The sequence below is a fragment of the Ranitomeya imitator genome, chromosome 2 (assembly GCF_032444005.1).
Source record: "Ranitomeya imitator isolate aRanImi1 chromosome 2, aRanImi1.pri, whole genome shotgun sequence".
Lineage (NCBI taxonomy): Eukaryota > Metazoa > Chordata > Amphibia > Anura > Dendrobatidae > Ranitomeya > Ranitomeya imitator.
The window spans coordinates 369,738,756-369,760,394 of record NC_091283.1 but is presented as its reverse complement, the minus strand read 5'-3'; the positions used below and the strand labels follow the sequence as shown (position 1 = coordinate 369,760,394).

The following is a 21,639-nucleotide window of genomic DNA, read 5'->3' as shown; positions in this document are numbered from 1 at the left end:
AGTAATGGTTACACATACGGCAGCAGTGGCTCAGTATTGGGGTATCAGAGGCAGTAATAGGGACACATACGGCAGCAGCGGCTCAGTATTAGGGTATCAGGTGCAGTAATAGGGACACATATGGCACCAGTGGCTCAGTATTGGGGTATAAGGGGCAGTAATAGGGACACATACATCAGCAGCAGCTCAGTATTGGGGTATCAGGTGCAGTAATAGGGAAACATATGGCAGCAGCGGCTCAGTATTGGGGTATCAGGGGGAGTAATAGGGTCACATACGACAGCAGCTGCTCAGTATTGGGGTATCAGGGGCAGTAATAGGGACACATACGGCAGCAGCGGCTCAGTATTGGGGTATCAGGGGCAGTAATAGGGACACATGGCAGCAGCGGCTCAGTATTGGCGTATCAGGGGAAGTAATAGGGACACATACGGCAGCAGCGGCTCAGTATTGGGGTATCAAGTGCAGTAATAGGAACACATACGGCAGCAGCGGCTCAGTATTGGGGTATCAGGTGCAGTAATAGGGACACATACGGCAGCAGCGGCTCAGTATTGGGGTATCAGGGGCAGTAATAGGGACACATGGCAGCAGCGGCTCAGTATTGGGGTAACAGGTGCAGTAATAAGATCACATACGGCAGCAGCGGCTCAGTATTGGGGTATCAGGGGCAGTAATAGGGACACATATGGCACCAGTGGCTCAGTATTGGGCTATAAGGGGCAGTAATAGGGACACATACGTCAGCAGCAGCTCAGTATTGGGGTATCAGGTGCAGTAATAGGGAAACATATGGCAGCAGCGGCTCAGTATTGGGGTATCAGGGGGAGTAATAGAGTCACATACGACAGCAGCTGCTCAGTATTGGGGTATCAGGGGCAGTAATAGGGACACATACGGCAGCAGCGGCTCAGTATTGGGGTATCAGGGGCAGTAATAGGGACACATACGGCAGCAGCGGCTCAGTATTGGGGTATCAAGTGCAGTAATAGGAACACATACGGCAGCAGCGGCTCAGTATTGGGGTATCAGGTGCAGTAATAGGGACACATACGGCAGCAGCGGCTCAGTATTGGGGTATCAAGGGCAGTAATAGGGACACATAAGGCAGAGGCTCAGTATTGGGGTATCAGGTGCAGTAATAGGGACACATACGGCAGCAGCGGCTCAATATTGGGGTATCAGGTGCAGTAATAGGGACACATACGGCAGCAGCGGCTCAGTATTGGGCTATCAGGTGCAGTAATAGGGACACGGCAGCAGCGGCCCAGTGTTGGGGTATCAGGTGCAGTAATAGGAACACATACGGCAGCAGCGGCTCAGTATTGGGGTATCAGGTGCAGTAATAGGGACACATATGGCAGCAGCGGCTCAGTATTCGGGTATCAGGTGCAGTAATAGGAACACATACGGTAGCAGCGGCTCAGTATTGGGGTATCAGGTGCAGTAATAGGGACACATATGGCAGCAGCGGCTCAGTATTGGGGTATCAGATGCAGTAATAGGGACACATACGGCAGCAGCGGCTCAGTATTGGGGTATCAGGTGCAGTAATAGGAACACATACGGCAGCAGCGGCTCAGTATTGGGGTATCAGGTGCAGTAATAGGAACACATACCGCAGCAGTGACTCAGTATTGGGGTATCAGGTGCAGTAATAGGGACACATACGGCAGCAGCAGCTCAGTATTGGGGTATCAGGTGCAGTAATAGGAACACATACCGCAGCAGTGGCTCAGTATTGGGGTATCAGGTGCAGTAATAGGGACACATACGGCAGCAGCAGCTCAATATTGGGGTATCAGGTGCAGTAATAGGGACACATACGGCAGCAGCGGCTCAGTATTGGGGTATCAGGTGCAGTAATAGGGACACGGCAGCAGCGGCCCAGTGTTGGGGTATCAGGTGCAGTAATAGGAACACATACGGCAGCAGCGGCTCAGTATTGGGGTATCAGGTGCAGTAATAGGGACACATATGGCAGCAGCGGCTCAGTATTCGGGTATCAGGTGCAGTAATAGGAACACATACGGTAGCAGCGGCTCAGTATTGGGGTATCAGGTGCAGTAATAGCGACACATATGGCAGCAGCGTCTCAGTATTGGGGTATCAGATGCAGTAATAGGTCAGTATTGGGGTATCAGATGCAGTAATAGGGACACATACGGCAGCAGCGGCTCAGTATTGGGGTATCAGGTGCAGTAATAGGAACACATACGGCAGCAGCGGCTCAGTATTGGGGTATCAGGTGCAGTAATAGGAACACATACCGCAGCAGTGGCTCAGTATTGGGGTATCAGGTGCAGTAATAGGGACACATACGGCAGCAGTGGCTCAGTATTGGGGTATCAGGTGCAGTAATAGGGACACATATGGCAGCAGCGGCTCAGTATTGGGGTATCAGATGCAGTAATAGGGACACATACGGCAGCAGCGGCTCAGTATTGGGGTATCAGGTGCAGTAATAGGGACACATATGGCAGCAGCGGCTCAGTATTGGGGTATCAGATGCAGTAATAGGAACACATACGGCAGCAGCGGCTCAGTATTGGGGTATCAGGTGCAGTAATAGGAACACATACGGCAGCAGTGGCTCAGTATTGGGGTATCAGGTGCAGTAATAAGGACACATACGGCAGCAGCGGCTCAGTATTGGGGTATCAGGTGCAGTAATAGGGACACATACGGCAGCAGCGGCTCAGTATTGGGGTATCAGGTGCAGTAATAGGGACACATACGGCAGCAACGGCTCAGTATTGGGGTATCAGGTGCAGTTATATGGACACATACGGCAGCAGCGGCTCAGTATTGGGGTATCAGGTGCAGTAATAGGGACACATACGGCAGCAGCGGCTCAGTATTGGGGTATTAGGAGCAGTAATAAGGACACATACGGCAGCAGCGGCTCAGTATTGGGGTATCAGAGGCAGTAATAGGGACACATATGGCAGAGGCTCAGTATTGGGGTATCAGGGGCAGTAAAAGGGACACATACAGCAGCAGCGGCTCAGTATTGGGGTATCAGGTGCAGTAATGGGGACACATACGGCAGCAGTGGCTCAGTATTGGGGTATCAGAGGCAGTAATAGGGACACATACGGCAGCAGCGGCTCAGTATTAGGGTATCAGGTGCAGTAATAGGGTCACATATGGCAGCAGCGGCTCAGTATTGGGGTATCAGGTGCAGTAATAGGGACACATACGGAAGCAGCGTCTCAGTATTGGGTATAAGGGGCAGTAATACGGACACATACGGCAGCAGCGTCTCAGTATTGGGGTATAAGGGGCAGTAATACGGACACATACGGCAGCAGCGTCTCAGTATTGGGGTATCAGGTGTAGTAATAGGGTCACATACAGCAGCAGCGGCTCAGTATTGGGGTATCAGGGGCAGTAATAGGGACACATACAGCAGCAGTGTCTCAGTATTGGGGTATCAGGTGCAGTAATGGGGACACATACGGCAGCAGAGGCTCAGTATTGGGGTATGAGGTGCAGTTATAGGGACACATACAGCAGCAGCGGCTCAGTATTGGGGTATCAGGTGCAGTAATAGGAACACATATGGCAGCAGCGGCTCAGTATTGGGGTATCAGGGGCAGTAATAGGAACACATACGGCAGCAGCGGCTCAGTATTGGGGTATGAGGTGCAGTTATAGGGACACATACAGCAGCAGCGGCTCAGTATTGGGGTATCAGGTGTAGTAATAGGGACACATACGGCAGCAGCGGCTCAGTATTGGGGTATCAGGTGCAGTAATAGGGACACATACGGCAGCAACGGCTCAGTATTGGGGTATCAGGTGTAGTAATAGGGACACATACTGCAGCAGCGGCTCAGTATTGGGGTATCAGGGGCAGTAATAGGGACACATACAGCAGCAGCGGCTCAGTATTGGGGTATCAGGGGCAGTAATCGGGACACATACGCCAGCAGCGGCTCAGTATTGGGGTATCAGGTGCAGTAATGGGGACACATACGGCAGCAGAGGCTCAGTATTGGGGTATGAGGTGCAGTTATAGGGACACATACAGCAGCAGCGGCTCAGTATTGGGGTATCAGGTGCAGTAATAGGAACACATATGGCAGCAGCGGCTCAGTATTGGGGTATCAGGGGCAGTAATAGGAACACATACGGCAGCAGCGGCTCAGTATTGGGGTATGAGGTGCAGTTATAGGGACACATACAGCAGCAGCGGCTCAGTATTGGGGTATCAGGTGTAGTAATAGGGACACATACTGCAGCAGCGGCTCAGTATTGGGGTATCAGGTGCAGTAATAGGGACACATACAGCAGCAGCGGCTCAGTATTGGGGTATCAGGGGCAGTAATCGGGACACATACGCCAGCAGCGGCTCAGTATTGGGGTATCAGGTGCAGTAATAGGGACACATACAGCAGCAGTGGCTCTGTATTGGGGTATCAGGGGCAGTAATAGGGACAGATACGGCAGCAGTGGCTCAGTATTGGGGTATCAGGTGCAGTAATAGGGACACATATGGCAGCAGTGGCTCAGTATTGGGGTATCAGGTGCAGTAATAGGGACACATACGGCAGCAGCGGCTCAGTATTGGGGTATCAGGTGCAGTAATAGGGACACATACGGCAGCAGTGGCTCAGTATTGGGGTATCAGGTGCAGTAATAGGGACACATACGGCAGCAGTGGCTCAGTATTGGGGTATCAGGGGCAGTAATAGGGACACATACAGCAGCAGCGGCTCAGTATTGGGGTATCAGGTGCAGTAATAGGGACACATACAGCAGCAGCGGCTCAGTATTGGGGTATCAGGGGCAGTAATAGGGACACATACAGCAGCAGCGGCTCAGTATTGGGGTATCAGGGGCTGTAATAGGGACACATACGCCAGCAGCGGCTCAGTATTGGGGTATCAGGTGCAGTAATAGGGACACACAGCAGCAGCGGCTCTGTATTGGGGTATCAGGGGCAGTAATAGGGACACATACGGCAGCAGTGGCTCAGTATTGGGGTATCAGGTGCAGTAATAGGGACACATACGGCAGCAGTGGCTCAGTATTGGGGTATCAGGTGCAGTAATAGGGACACATACAGCAGCAGCGGCTCAGTATTGGGGTATCAGGGGCAGTAATAGGGACACATACGCCAGCAGCGGCTCAGTATTGGGGTATCAGGTGCAGTAATAGGGAAACATACGGCAGCAGCGGCTCAGTATTGGGGTATCAGGTGCAGTAATAGGGACACATACGGCAGCAGCGGCTCAGTATTGGGGTATCAGGTGCAGTAAAAGGGACACATATGGCTGCAGTGGCTCAGTATTGGGGTATCAGGTGCAGTAATAGGGACACATACGGCAGCAGCGGTTCAGTATTGGGGTATCAGGTGCAGTAAAAGGGACACATATGGCAGCAGTGGCTCAGTATTGGGGTATCAGGTGCAGTAATAGGGACACATGCGGCAGCAGCGGCTCAGTATTGGGGTATCACGTGCAGTAATAGGGATACATACGGCAGCAGCGGCTCAGTATTGGGGTATTAGCAGGATGAGGAGTTTGTGCAGGTTGTGAATAGTCCCATTAGTGACAGTGCTGAAAATGTGAGAAGTGAAACTTGTCTTTGTTGTATTCTCTGCACGTGAGTCGTTGCTGGAAGAAGTTGTCATGTTGGTCTGGGCCAGATGGAAAAGACTGGAAAAGTGAATGATTCCATCAGAAAGGACGTCAGTGGTAAGTCATTATCTATAACTGTACTGTGATCTCTTATATGTTCTGTAAGACTGGTATTTACCACTGACCATATGGCTGTATTATCAATATTGGTCTTTATGTAGAAATTATTTTCAGTAACAGCGCAGTCATCTGAGGTTCTCCTACACTATTAGGCCGGCTTCACACTCAGCGTATGAAAATACGGTCCGTATATTATGGCCGTAATACGCTGAATGTCCCGAAAATAGTGGTCCGTAGCTCCTCCGTAGGCAGGGTGTGTCAGCGTTTTTTGCGCATGGCATCCTCCGTATGTAATCCGTATGGCATCCGTACTGCGTGGTTTTCTCGCAGGCTTGCAAAACCAACATACCGCTATAGAAATGATCCATGTGTCCCAAAAAGAAAAAAATATATATATATACTGTCTATATATATATATATATATATATATGTCATTAGACACATACAGTGGGGCAAAAAAGTATTTAGTCAGTCAGCAATAGTGCAAGTTCCACCACTTAAAAAGATGAGAGGCGTCTGTAATTTACATCATAGGTAGACCTCAACTATGGGAGACAAACTGAGAAAAAAAATCCAGAAAATCACATTGTCTGTTTTTTTTATCATTTTTTTTGCATATTATGGTGGAAAATAAGTATTTGGTCAGAAACAAACAATCAAGATTTCTGGCTCTCACAGACCTGTAACTTCTTCTTTAAGAGTCTCCTCTTTCCTCCACTCATTACCTGTAGTAATGGCACCTGTTTAAACTTGTTATCAGTATAAAAAGACACCTGTGCACACCCTCAAACAGTCTGACTCCAAACTCCACTATGGTGAAGACCAAAGAGCTGTCAAAGGACACCAGAAACAAAATTGTAGCCCTGCACCAGGCTGGGAAGACTGAATCTGCAATAGCCAACCAGCTTGGAGTGAAGAAATCAACAGTGGGAGCAATAATTAGAAAATGGAAGACATACAAGACCACTGATAATCTCTCTCGATCTGGGGCTCCACGCAAAATCCCACCCCGTGGGGTCAGAATGATCACAAGAACGGTAAGCAAAAATCCCAGAACCACGCGGGGGGACCTAGTGAATGAACTGCAGAGAGCTGGGACCAATGTAACAAGGCCTACCATAAGTAACACACTACGCCACCATGGACTCAGATCCTGCAGTGCCAGACGTGTCCCACTGCTTAAGCCAGTACATGTCCGGGCCCGTCTGAAGTTTGCTAGAGAGCATTTGGATGATCCAGAGGAGTTTTGGGAGAATGTCCTATGGTCTGATGAAACCAAACTGGAACTGTTTGGTAGAAACACAACTTGTCGTGTTTGGAGGAAAAAGAATACTGAGTTGCATCCATCAAACACCATACCTACTGTAAAGCATGGTGGTGGAAACATCATGCTTTGGGGCTGTTTCTCTGCAAAGGGGCCAGGACGACTGATCCGGGTACATGAAAGAATGAATGGGGCCATGTATTGTGAGATTTTGAGTGCAAACCTCCTTCCATCAGCAAGGGCATTGAAGATGAAACGTGGCTGGGTCTTTCAACATGACAATGATCCAAAGCACACCGCCAGGGCAACGAAGGAGTGGCTTCGTAAGAAGCATTTCAAGGTCCTGGAGTGGCCTAGCCAGTCTCCAGATCTCAACCCTATAGAAAACCTTTGGAGGGAGTTGAAAGTCCGTGTTGCCAAGCGAAAAGCCAAAAACATCACTGCTCTAGAGGAGATCTGCATGGAGGAATGGGCCAACATACCAACAACAGTGTGTGGCAACCTTGTGAAGACTTACAGAAAACGTTTGACCTCTGTCATTGCCAGCAAAGGATATATTACAAAGTATTGAGATGAAATTTTGTTTCTGACCAAATACTTATTTTCCACCATAATATGCAAATAAAATGTTAAAAAAACAGACAATGTGATTTTCTGGATTTTTTTTTCTCAGTTTGTCTCCCATAGTTGAGGTCTACCTATGATGTAAATTACAGACGCCTCTCATCTTTTTAAGTGGTGGAACTTGCACTATTGCTGACTGACTAAATACTTTTTTGCCCCACTGTATATGTATATATATTACTATTTATTCCAGCGCTATACAGCTTGAAAGCCGGTAATTCAATTACCGGCTTTTTCTTTCTCCTTCTTAAAACCCGACATGATTTGAGACATGGTTTACATACAGTAAACCATGTCTTCTCTCCATTTTTTTTGCAGATTCCACACTACTAATGTCAGTAGTGTGTATTTGCAAAATTTGGCCGTTCTAGCTCTTAAAATAAAGGGTTAAATGGCGGAAAAAATTGGCGTGGGCTCCCGCGCAATTTTCTCCGCCAGAGTAGTAAAGCCAGTGACTGAGGGCAGATATTAATAGCCTGGAGAGGGTCCACGGTTATTGGCCCCCCCCTGGCTAAAAATATCTGCCCCCAGCCACCCCAGAAAAGGCACATCTGGAAGATGCGCCTATTCTGGCACTTGGCCACTCTCTTCCCATTCCCGTGTAGCGGTGGGATATGGGGTAATGAAGGGTTAATGCCACCTTGCTATTGTAAGGTGACATTAAGCCTAATTAATAATGGAGAGGCGTCAATTATGACACCTATCCATTATTAATCCAATTGAATGAAAGGGTTAAATAAAACACAAACACATTATTTAAAATTATTTTAATGAAATAAAAACAATGGTAGCCTGGGAGCTTTCTAGGAAATTTCCCACGATCTATGAACATCCAGCAGAGGGCGCCTCACCGCAAATAAAGCTAAATATAGCTCATTGATCTATATTTAGACTCATTCCCAGGGGTTTTGCAGCGAGGAGCAGCCTGCATTAGCAAAGCTCCTTGCTGCAAAATGTTTTAACCCCTTCAGAAGGATTTACATCGTTGGACGTTACAGATCTGCGGAGGGTAAGTATATTGTTGGTTTATTATGTTTTTTCTTTCACAGAACGAGGGTCTTCAGTGATTGGATTGGGCGTAGAATAAAATACTCCAACAACCATTGTTTTTATTTCATTAAAATAATTTTAAATAATGTGTTTGTGTTTTATTTAACCCTTTCATTCAATTGGATTAATAATGGATAGGTGTCATAATTGACGCCTCTCCATTATTAATTAGGCTTAATGTCACCTTACAATAGCAAGGTGGCATTAACCCTTCATTACCCCATATCCCACCGCTACACGGGAATGGGAAGAGAGTGGCCAAGTGCCAGAATAGGCGCATCTTCCAGATGTGCCTTTTCTGGGGTGGCTGGGGGCAGATATTTTTAGCCAGTGGGGGGCCAATAACCGTGGACCCTCTCCAGGCTATTAATATCTGCCCTCAGTCACTGGCTTTACTACTCTGGCGGAGAAAATTGCGCGGGAGCCCACGCCAATTTTTTCCGCCATTTAACCCTTTATTTTAAGAGCTAGAACGGCCAAATTTTGCAGATACACACTACTGACATTAGTAGTGTGGAATCTGCAAAAAAAATGGAGAGAAGACATGGTTTACTGTATGTAAACCATGTCTCAAATCATGTCGGGTTTTAAGAAGGAGAAAGAAAAAGCCGGTAATTGAATTACCGGCTTTCAAGCTGTATAGCGCTGGAATAAATAGTAATATATATACATATATGTGTCTAATGACATATATATATATATACCTATTCTATGTGTACACATTTATTCTACCTATTGGACTGTAAGCTGTCAGTGTAATTTTACTGTACACCGCACTGAATTACCGGCTTTTCTCTCTAACAGCGCTGCGTATTTCTCTCAAGTCACACTGCTTGTCCGTGTGAAATCCGTATTTTTCACGCTTCCATAGACTTTCATTGGCGTATTTCTTGCGCAGTACGGTGACAAACGCAGCATGCTGCGATTATGTACGGCCGTAGAAAGCCGTATAATACTGATCAGTAAAATACGGCAGATAGGAGCAGGGGCATAGAGAATAATTGTGCCGTATTTTTTGCGAGTTTTACGGACGTAGTTTCTGCTCTCTTACGTCCGTAAAACTCGCAAGTGTGAAGCCGGCCTTAGGGTGCGTCACCCAGTTGTAATCAAGGTTACCTGGTTAGGGGCCCACTCAGAAGTTTCACTCCCCCCGACCAAAACCCTAGCTACGCCTCTGAGCTGTGTGATAACCACTGCTGTCATGTTAATTTGGTCATTGTGAAAATGTATGATGTTTTCTGATCTTCTAAATCATTTCACAAAACTTCTCCATCTGTCTGTGACTTTTACAATATTTGTTTCAGGATGAAGATCTGACACATATTAATACTACAGAGATGTATGTGAGGGGTGATAAGCGGTGTAAAGAGGAGATTCCTACAAATGACCACACAGGTGAGTAGTGACCACTAAATGCACAGAGAAGTCACATTCTTTTCAGTCGCTGGTTGGGAAAAATCATGTGTGGAATCTTTTAAAGTTTTTTATACTTTTTTTCTTTTTTAACTGGGCGTTTGTTGGCACAATAATCTGTAAAGGAATATGGATAAGAAACATGCTTTTTTGGAAACTCGGGCACCGTGTTAATGGGCAAACACGTAGAATGGTGAAAAAAAAAAATTAGCTGTCAGATTTCCGTACATTCTGCTCTGGCCAAAGAAATGTGTCTGCTTCCCTGACTGTAGTGGAGACGTGTTAGTTTCTGTTCAGGTCAGTGATCAGTTGTGGCTGTCCATCAAGCCAGAAGGACGGAAAAACATAATTCCACCATTGTATTTTTGGTTTAGTCTATAGTAGAGATGGGCGAACCCGAACAGTAAAGTTCGGGGTCCATATCCAAGACCTACTGTTTGGGCACAGACACCAAACATGGACTTCACCAGTAAGTCTGTTTTACTGTTCAGGTTCGGCCTCCTGAACACCGGGTGACACAGGCGGCTCTGATTAACGGGAAGATTAATATCACCTGTCAGATTGCTGCGGTTCTCATGCTGTCAGATGTAAATATGCTTAAAGGGACACTGTCACCTGAATTTGGAGGGAACAATCTTCAGCCATGGAGGCGGGGTTTTGGGGTTTTTGATTCACCCTTTCCTTACCCGCTGGCTGCATGCTGGCTGCAATATTGGATTGAAGTTCATTCTGTCCTCCGTAGTACATGCCTGCACAAGGTGCAATCTTGCCTTGCGCAGGCGTGTACTATGGAGGACAGAGAATGAACTTCAATCCAATATTGCAGCCAGTATGCAGCCAGCGGGTAAGGAAAGGGTGAATCAAAAAGCCCAAAACCCCGCCTCCATGGCTGAAGATTGTTCCCTCCAAATTCAGGTGACAGTGTCCCTTTAAATAGGGTGAACTCCTATGACAATGATAATGCAGGGTGCAAAACCTAGTCTGTAAGGACAAAATTGGTACGAAAAGAAAAAAAGACTAGACTAATAATGGTATGCACACCCATGAATTGTAAGAAAAATAAGACAACTTTTATTACACCTCAAAAAAGACAGACACACAATAAAACCATTTAAAAAGGCCTAAATATGGGACCAGTAGCCATCACCCCTATAGAAGTCATGCATAATATAACATAACCAAAGCATAAATTACAAATACAAGTCAATTTAACTAATACAGTTGGTTATATAGATACAAAACATCTCTTGCACATATACCAAATGACCCAAATATAATGGTGGCATACTGAAAAAAGCACAATGATGCAATACAAGTGGGACTGAATGGTGACACACAATCTAATGCAATATAAAGACAGACCAGATGCAAAGATAAGAGGCCCCATACGTTAAATGCAACTATATGGCAGGTTAAAGTACACTCTGAGCATGCTCAATCCTAATGCAGACAAGTCACCCTAAGCCCACACATAGTGCCGCAACGTGGACCTTAAATGTAGGTATAATCCCCAGAAGATATCAAGAGATCTATACTAACTCGGTCCAATGAAGGAACCGTGTAAAAAAGAGGTACATGGGATCGGTAAAGCAGAGAAACCCATGCAATGGAATGTAAAAATAGAGGGTATAATACCAATTGTAATGAAAGGTCCAGATACCCATAGAGTTGAGCGAGACAAAGAAATATACCTAAGGTAAGAGGTACACCGCCAACTGCTGGGAAATGTGGCAGGCTGAAGGGGCCCAAAAGGAGACAAGAGAGAAGGGGTGAGGCGAGAGCTCTGTGGGTTTATGAGTCGAAGTGGAGGTCTATGTTTATTGCTGATCCAGCCGCGACCCATCCATCAAGACTGTTAAGAGTTACTCTCATGTCATCAGTCCATAAAACCTTTGAAAAATTTGCCTTTAGATATTTCTTAACCTTGTCTTGACTTGACTTTCAACTTATCTTTCTTGTTCAGTGATAGTTTTTTTCCTCAACAATTTTGCTTATACAGATGTTTTAGACAGATCGATGAAATGTGACTTTTACCAAATATTGCATTTTTTTGTTGCTCTCATTCCAGTCCAAGCAAGGAATAAGGTTTTTTGGTGCATTTTTTAATTTGACTAATTTTTCGACAAACTTGTGACTTTTTAAAAGATTTGCAACTTTTGGTAATGAAAAGTCCTAAAGCAGTAAAAAAAAAAAAACAGCATGTTTTTTATTTTGCCCTAAAATTCATGAAACAAACGTGCTATTTTGAAGAATTTACTGCAACAAAATGTCAAAAAATACCAAGTGACAAAAAAGACAAGTGACTTCAATAAATCGCAAATGATGAATCGGGAACATAGAGTCCTGGAAGAGATTTTCGAGTCTGTCTAGAATTACATGGAGAAAGAGAAGGAATTTTTGTAGCCTTCTTCCAAAGAAGTTCTATGGTTAGTTCTCCAAGATGTTTATAATAACATCTCTGTCGAGTTTGTTCAAAAACTGTGTTCAAGTGACTAGAAGACCTGATGAACGCAAAGAGTGGTTACACCAAATATTGATTTCTATTTTTTTTAATTAATTTACTTTGCATTTTGTTAATTGATAAAAAAAATAATTATAAGCTCTTTTGTTTTTGAAAGTTTTTTACTTTGAAGCAATTTTTCCACACCTGCCTAAAACTTTTGTGCAGTATTGTACATTTTCTGTAGCTTGAAGGGACACTGTCACCTGAATTTGGAGGGAACAATCTTCAGCCATGGAGGCGGGGTTTTGGGCTTTTTGATTCACCCTTTCCTTACCCGCTGGCTGCATGCTGGCTGCAATATTGGATTGAAGTTCATTCTCTGTCCTCCATAGTACACGCCTGCGCAAGACAAGATTGCACCTTGTGCAGGCATGTACTACGGAGGACAGAATGAACTTCAATCCAATATTGCAGCCAGCATGCAGCCAGCGGGTAAGGAAAGGGTGAATCAAAAACCCCAAAACCCCGCCTCCATGGCTGAAGATTGTTCCCTCCAAATTCAGGTGACAGTGTCCCTTTAAGCTAAGTGATCTACCATAGAGCCAGGGACTTGCAACCATGGCTTGCAAAGGACACTAGCAAATTCTTTTTCCTTTCTATATGTTCATGATGGAAGACAATGCATCTATGAACTTTTATTACGTATGAAAGAGCATGCGTGGTCTACATTTTTGCATTCACTTCTACTAAATAAAAATATAAAACTATGTAAGATAATGTGCCCCTACACTTGCTTTAACCCCTTCATGATCCAGCCTATTTTGACCTTAATGACCTGGCTGTTTTTTGCAATTCTGACCAGTATCCCTTTATGAGGTAATAACTCGGGAACGCTTCAATGGATCCTAACGGTTCTGAGATTGTTTTTTCGTGACATATTGGGCTTCATGATAGTCATAAATTTAGGTCAATAATTTTTGCATTTATTTGTGAAAAAAATGGAAATTTGGCTAAAATTTTGAAAATTTCGCAATTTTCACATTTTTAATTTTTATTCTGTTAAACCAGAGAGTTATGTGACGCAAAATAATTAATAAATAACATTTCCCACATGTCTACTTTACATCAGCACAATTTTGGAAACAAAATTTTTTTTTGCTAGGAAGTTATAAGGGTTAAAATTTGACCAGCGATTTCTCATTTTTACAACGAAATTTACAAAACCATTTTTTTTAGGGACCACCTCACATTTGAAGTCAGTTTGAGGGGTCTGTATGGCTGAAAATACCCAAAAGTGACACCATTCTAAAAACTGCACCCCTCAAGGTACTCAAAACCACGTTCAAGAAATTTATTAACCCTTCAGGTACTTCACAGCAGCAGAAGCATCATGGAAGGAAAAAATGAACTTTTAACTTTTTAGTCACAAAAATGATGTTTTAGCAACAATTATTTTATTTTCCCAAGGGTAAAAAGAGAAACTGGACCCCAAACGTTATTGTACAATTTGTCCTGAGTACGCCGATACCTCATATGTGGGGGGGAACCACTGTCTGGGCGCACGACAGGGCTCTGAAGGGAAGGAGCGCCATTTGACTTTTTCAATTAAAAATTGGCTCCAATCTTTAGCGGACACCATGTCGCGTTTGGAGAGCCCCTGTGTGCCTAAACATTGGAGCTTCCCCACATGTGACCCCATTTTGGAAACTAGACCCCCCAAGAAGCTTATCTAGATGCATAGTGAGCACTTTGAACCCCAGGTGCTTCACAAATTGATCCGTAAAAATGAAAAAGTACTTTTTTTTCACAAAATATTTATTTTAGCCTCAATTTTTTCATTTTCACTTGGGCAAAAGAATAAAATGGATCCTAAAGTGTGTTGGACAATTTCTCATCAGTACACTGATACCTCATATGTGGGGGTAAACCACTGTTTGTGCACACAGCAAGGCTCTGAAGGGAAGGAGCGCCATTTGACTTTTGCCCCTGTGTGCCTAAACATTGGAGCTTCCCCACATGTGACCCCATTTTGGAAACTAGACCCCCCAAGGAGCTTATCTAGATGCATAGTGAGCACTTTGAACCCCAGGTGCTTCACAAATTGATCCGTAAAAATGAAAAAGTACTTTTTTTTCACAAAATATTTATTTTAGCCTCAATTTTTTCATTTTCACTTGGGCAAAAGAATAAAATGGATCCTAAAGTGTGTTGGACAATTTCTCATCAGTACACTGATACCTCATATGTGGGGGTAAACCATTGTTTGTGCACACAGCAAGGCTCTGAAGGGAAGGAGCGCCATTTGACTTTTGAATGAAAAATTAGCTCCAATTGTTAGCGGACACCATGTCGCGTTTGGAGAGCCCCTGTGTGCCTAAACATTGGAGCTCCCCCACATGTGACCCCATTTTCGAAACTAGACCCCCCAAGGAACTTATCTAGATGCATAGTGAACACTTTGAACCCCCAGGTGCTTCACAAATTGATCCGAAAAAATGAAAAAGTACTTTTTTTCACAAAAAAAATTCATTTAGCCTCAATTTGTTCATTTCCACATGGGCAACAGGATAAAATGGATCCTAAAATTTATTGGGCAATTTCTCCTGAGTACAGTGATACCTCACATGTGGGGGTAAACCACTCTTTGGGCACGCGGCAGGGCTCGGAAGGGAAGGAGTGCCATTTGACTTTTTGAATGAAAAATTAGCTCCAATCGTTAGCGGACACCATGTCGCGTTTGGAGAGGCCCTGTTTGCCTAAACATTGGAGCTCCCCCACATGTGACCCCATTTTGGAAACTAGACCTCCCATGGAACTAATCTAGATGTGCGGTGACCACTTTAAACCCCCAAGTGCTTCATAGAAGTGTATAACGCAGAGCCGTGAAACTAAAAAATCATTTTTCTTTCCTCAAAAATTATTTTTTAGCCTGTAATTTATTATTTTCACAAGAGTAACAGGAGAAATTGGACCCAAAAAGTTGTTGTCCAGTTTGTCCTGAGTATGCTGATGCCATATATGTGAGGGGGGAACCACTGTTTGGGCACACGTCGGGGCTCTGAAGGGAAGTAGTGACTTTTGAAATGCAGACTTTGATGGAATGGTCTGCGGGCGTCACGTTGCGTTTGCAGAGCCCCTGATGTGCCTAAACAGTAGAAACCCCCCACAAGTGACCCCATTTTGGAAACTAGACCCCCCAAGGAACTTATCTAGATATGTGGTGAGCACTTTGAAACCCCAAGTGCTTCACAGAAGTTTACAACGCAGAGCCGTGAAAATAAAAAATTATTTTTCTTTCCTCAAAAAAGATGTTTTAGCAAGAATTTTTTAATTTTTCACAAGGGTAACAGGAGAAATTGGACCCCAATATTTGTTGCCCAGTTTGTCGTGAGTATGCTGATAGCCCATATATGGGGGTAAACCACTGTTTGGGCGCACGTCAGGGCTCGGAAGGGAAGTAGTGACGTTTTGAAATGCAGACTTTGATGGAATGGTCTGCGGGCATCACATTGCATTTGCAGAGCCCCTGATGTGCCTAAACAGTAGAAACCCCCCACAAGTGACCCCATATTGGAAAATACACCCCCCATGCAACTTATTTAGATGTGTGGTGAGCACTTTCAACCCCCAAGTGCTTCACAGAAGTTTATAACGCAGAGCCGTGAAAATAAAAAATAATTTTTCTTTCCTCAAAAATTATGTTTTAGCAAGCAATTTTTAATTTTTGCAAGGGTAACAGGAGAAATTGGACCCCAATAGTTGTTGCGCAGTTTGTCCTGAGTACGCTGGTACCCCATATGTGGGGGTAAACCACTGTTTGGGCGCACGTCGGGGCTCGGAAGGGAGGGAGCACCATTTGACTTTTTGAATGCAAGATTGGCTGAAATCAGTGGTGGCGCCATGTTGCGCTTGGAGACCCCTGATGTGCTTAAACAGTGGAAACCCCTCAATTATAACTGCAACACTAACCCCAACACACCCCTAACCCTTATCCCAACTAGCCATAACCCTAATCACAACCCTAACTCCAACACACCCCTTGTTAGGGCTAGCGTAACGCACCAAATAATAAGACAGATGCGTTTGCAGCCCGGGGTCCACTGTGCAGAGATGGAACCTGCTGCCAAGTAATGACGGACTATATGGCGGTACAATGTGAATACACACACGGGTTAACTTCACCCTGTGTGAAGGAAGCGAACCCTGTTGAGTCACAGGGGCGCAGTACCGCACGTAACAAAACTAATAATTGAATAGCACGAGAGTGCGAATTGTGCCGTACTGGCGGAAGCCACTAACCACCCTGGCTAGGGTTAAAGAAGCGCTCTAATGGCGCGTGGCACCGTACTGGCGGTCACAGCAGTAGGCGCTGTTTCGTGTGTAACACGTTGAGTGGATAGTCGGGCGCTAGGTAGCAGCCATACTCCTTACGCGAACAGTCATACAATAGGGTAGGGGTATTTAATGAACGACTTGCACTCACAACAAACACACGTATACAAATGTACACTAGCGCATGGCCGTGCGGCCATGCAAGCCTTATATAGCTGCAGCAAGTAAAAGACCTTCCTAGAAGGATCAATGAGAGACTTCCATACCTGAGCATGTGACCCTAAATCTCCACTGAGAGATCTTGCCCTGGGCATGCTCAGTGTGTGCAAAGCAGGACTTAGTCCTAGCACTTAAAGGACCTTCCGGAAAGGACCAATGGACTTAGCTGCAGTATCCTGACCATGTGACCCCCGATCTCCACTGAGAGATCTTACTCAGGGCATGCTCAGAACGAGAAAAGCAGGACTTAGTCCCAGAAGCGTCTGCTCGCCGCTGCCCAGCACTGACTTCAATGGCAGAAGCCGGAAAAGCAGCAGTAACTCTTTGTACAGAGTGGGACTGAGCAAGACGCTGGGACCGACGTCTCTGCTGAGCAGGCTCCACTGCGGCTGGAGAAGAATGGGAGACCGCAGCAGAGATGATTCGAGATTTCCCCTGTGCAGAGGTGGGAACTCGACACCTAACAACCCTAACCCCAACACACCCGTAATCCTAATCCCAACCCCAACACACCCCTAACCCTATCCATAACCCTAACCACAAGCCTAATCTTAACCCTATTTCCAACCCTAACTCTAATTCCAACCCTAAGGCTATGTGCCCACGTTGCGGATTCGTGTGAGATTTTTCCGCACGATTTTTGAAAAATCCGCAGGTAAAAGGCACTGCGGATTTACAGCGGATTTCCAGTGTTTTTTGTGCGGATTTCACCTGCGGATTCCTATTGAGGAACAGGTGTAAAACGCTGCGGAATCCGCACAAAATTGACATGCTGCGGAAAATACAACGCAGCGTTTCCGCACGGTATTTTCCGCACCATGGGCGGATTTGGTTTTCCATAGGTTTACATGGTACTGTAAACCTGATGGAAAACTGCTACGAATTCGCAGCGGCCAATCCGTAGCGGATCCCCGGCCAATCCGCACCGTGTGCAAATACCCTAAACCTAACCCTAGCCCTAACCCTAGCCCTAACCCTAGTTCTAACCCTAACCCTAGTGGAAAAAGAAAAAAAAAATATTTTCTTTATTTTATTATTGGCCCTACCTATGGGGGTGATAAAGGAGGGGGGTCATTTACTATTTTTTTCATTTTGATCACTGTGATAGGTTATTTCACAGTGATCAAAATATACCTGGAACGAATCTGCCGGCCGGCAGATTCGTCGGGCGCACTGCGCATGCGCCCGCCATTTTGGAAGATGGCGCCGCCCAGGGAGAAGACGGACGGACACCGGGAGGCCCGGTAAGTATAAGGGGGGAGATCGGAGCACGGGGGGATTGGAGGATGGGGGTGGCATCGGAGCACGGGGGGAGCGGGCAGGAGGACGGGAGAGCGGACAGGACGGCGGAGGGGAGCGGAGTACCGGACGGAGGACGGGGCAAGCAATCGGTGGCGGTGGGGGGGTACACCAGTGTTTCCAGCCATGGCCGATGATATTGCAGCATCGGCCATGGCTGGATTGTAATATTTCACCAGTTTTTTAGGTGAAATATTACAAATCGCTCTGATTGGCAGTTTCACTTTCAACAGCCAATCAGAGCGATCGTAGCCACGGGGGGAGGGGTGAAGCCACCCCCCCTGGGCTAAAGTACCACTCTCCCTGTCCCTGCAGATCGGGTGAAATTGGAGTTCACCCTTTCACACGATCTGCAGGGACGCGATCTTTCCATGACGCCACATAGGCGTCATAGGTCGGATTGACACCGACTTTCATGACGCCTACGTGGCATCACAGGTCGGGAAGGGGTTAAAGCCATAACCATATTGTGTTTTGTTTTTGCCTTTCTCAATGCTAGAGTTCAATTGGCTGTGAAGGAGGGTATGAGCTGGGCACCACCTAATAGCACAGACTTTATGGCCCTTTAGGATTCTCCACTGAACATTTTACTAACAAACATTAACATTCAAAGAGCACAACCTCTTGATCTAACATCTAACATCATCATCAATTAGTTGTTTTGAAGTCTACAGTACTGTTGCCATCACTGTCTTTGCTGATGATTGAATTTTACAGCAATTTGGATAGAAACTTTATAAATGTATAACAATATAATAGTAATATTTCAAAAGAAAGATATTGAAAATAAAATGTTTCATTCTTGACAGGTGACTATACCAGGAATTCAGAAGGGCATCAGATATTTTCAGATATTAAAGCAGATGATCACGCTATCACACCAGTTTCATATGAAGGACATGCCTTTATATCTGATATGCTTCCAACCTTTAACAGTAAACCTCCATCATCAAATCTTTTTCAACAAGTCCTCCCTCCTAATTTCTCACACACAATTATGCAAAAGAAAAATAACAGAAGAAGTGTTGAACATCTAAAAGCTCACACAGTGAAGAAGCGATATTCATGTTCTGAATGTGGCAAATGTTTTACAAGGAAGTACTATCTTAATGTTCATCAGAGAATGCACTCAAAGAAGAATCTATTTTATTGTTCAGAATGTGGAAAATGTTTTAGCTGTAAATCAGGATTACTTAGACATCACAAAATTCACACAGGAGAAAAGCCATTTTTATGTTCAGATTGTGGGAAATGTTTTACACAGAAATCACATCTTGTTAAACATGAGAAAACTCACACAGAGGAGAAGATATTTTCATGTTCAGAATGTGGGGAATGTTATCAGAAATCTGATTTTGCTAAACATCAGAGAATTCACAGAGAATTTGCCCCATATAATGCTGCACATGGCCCCATACATATATTTGCCCCATATAATGCTGCACATGGCCCTATAAGATGCTCCATACAGATAATTTCCTCATATAATGCTGCACATGGCCCCATAAGATGCTCCATACAGATATTTGCCCCATATAATGCTGCACATGGCCCCATAAGATGCTCCATATAGACATTTGCTATTAGTAACATAGTAACATAGTTAGTAAGGCCGAAAAAAGACATTTGTCCATCCAGTTCAGCCTATATTCCATCATAATAAATCCCCAGATCTACGTCCTTCTACAGAACCTAATAATTGTATGATACAATATTGTTCTGCTCCAGGAAGACATCCAGGCCTCTCTTGAACCCCTCGACTGAGTTCGCCATCACCACCTCCTCAGGCAAGCAATTTTGCTGCGATTAAAAAAACAAAAAATTACGTACTCACCTCTCAGGCCCCCGGCACTTGCTATATTCACCTGTTCCCCGTTCCACCGCCAACCGCCGCTGTGCCTTCCCCATCCTCTGCACTGACATTCAGGCAGAGGGCGCGCGCACTAATCGTGTCATCGTGCCCTCTGACCTGAGCATCACTGCAGAGCACGCGGAAGACGCAGCGGTGCCGACGGTGGAACGGGGAGCCGGTGAATATCTCGCACTGAGTTATACTCACCTGCTCCCGCTGCGGTCCCTGCACGTCTGTTCCCCGGCACCGGCAGCTTCTTCCTGTACTGAGCAGTCACATGGTACCGCTCATTACAGTAATGAATATGCAGCTCCACCCCTATGGGAGTGGAGTCGGGTCCATATCCATTACTGTAATGAGCAGTACCATGTGACCCCTCACTACAGGAAGAAGCTGCCGATGCCGGGGAACCATGGACGTGCAGGGACTGCGCCAGGAGCAGGTGAGTATTATTACACAGCTCCGCTCCCCCTCCCCTGCCAACCCCTGGGTATGACTCGAGTATAAGCCAAGAGAGTTACTTTCAGCCCAAAAAAGTGGGCTGAAAATCTCGGCTTTTACTCGAGTATATACCGTACTATAGCAATATTGTTCTATGTGAACAGGATAGATTCTCACAGTTGCTGCAAAACTTATTAGGCTATGTGTGCACATTGTGGATTTGCTTGTGTAAAACTCTGCATGGTTTCTGCCTCTCTTGGCAGAAAACCCAGTTGAAAATTCGCACGGTTTTTATGTGGAGTTGATGCAGATTTTCATACGGATTTTCTTGCGTTTTTATAAATCTATAGAGCTAAATAAAGATATATTATAAAAAAAAAATATTTGTGATGTCATTTCCTTGTTCAACCTCTTCAGCCAGATACCATCATTAATATTAAACACACACACACACCAGCCTATGTAGGAGCATTAAGGGTATATTCCCACGGTCAGTAATCAGCAGCGCTTTGGACGCAGCAAATGTCCGCTCCGCCTTTTGAATGCAGGTGATTCCGCATGTATTCATTGAACCATGCGGAATCACCGCATTCAATACAGGTCCTTCTCAAAAAATTAGCATATAGTGTTAAATTTCATTATTTAACATAATGTAATGATTACAATTAAACTTTCATATATTATAGATTCATTATCCACCAACTGAAATTTGTCAGGTCTTTTATTGTTTAAATACTGATGATTTTGGCATACAACTCCTGATAACCCAAAAAACCTGTCTCAATAAATTAGCATATTTCACCCATCCAATCAAATAAAAGTGTTTTTTAATAACAAACAAAAAAACCATAAAATAATAATGTTCAGTTATGCACTCAATACTTGGTCGGGAATCCTTTGGCAGAAATGACTGCTTCAATGCGGCGTGGCATGGAGGCAATCAGCCTGTGACACTGCTGAGATGTTATGGAGGCCCAGGATGCTTCAATAGCGG

At 45.0% G+C, this 21,639-nt stretch overlaps 1 protein-coding gene across 1 annotated transcript in view; it reads left to right on the top strand.

The window, feature by feature from the left end:
* Positions 1 to 20,950, top strand: part of LOC138666595 (oocyte zinc finger protein XlCOF8.4-like) — a 59,241-nt gene extending 38,291 nt beyond the window's left edge. The window contains exons 6-8 of the mRNA XM_069754794.1: positions 9,951 to 10,041; positions 19,162 to 19,754; positions 20,909 to 20,950. Of these exons, the coding sequence (XP_069610895.1) occupies positions 9,951 to 10,041; positions 19,162 to 19,754; positions 20,909 to 20,950 (726 nt within the window). The remainder of the gene's footprint in view (positions 1 to 9,950; positions 10,042 to 19,161; positions 19,755 to 20,908) is intronic.
* The last annotated feature ends 689 nt before the right edge of the window (positions 20,951 to 21,639 follow it).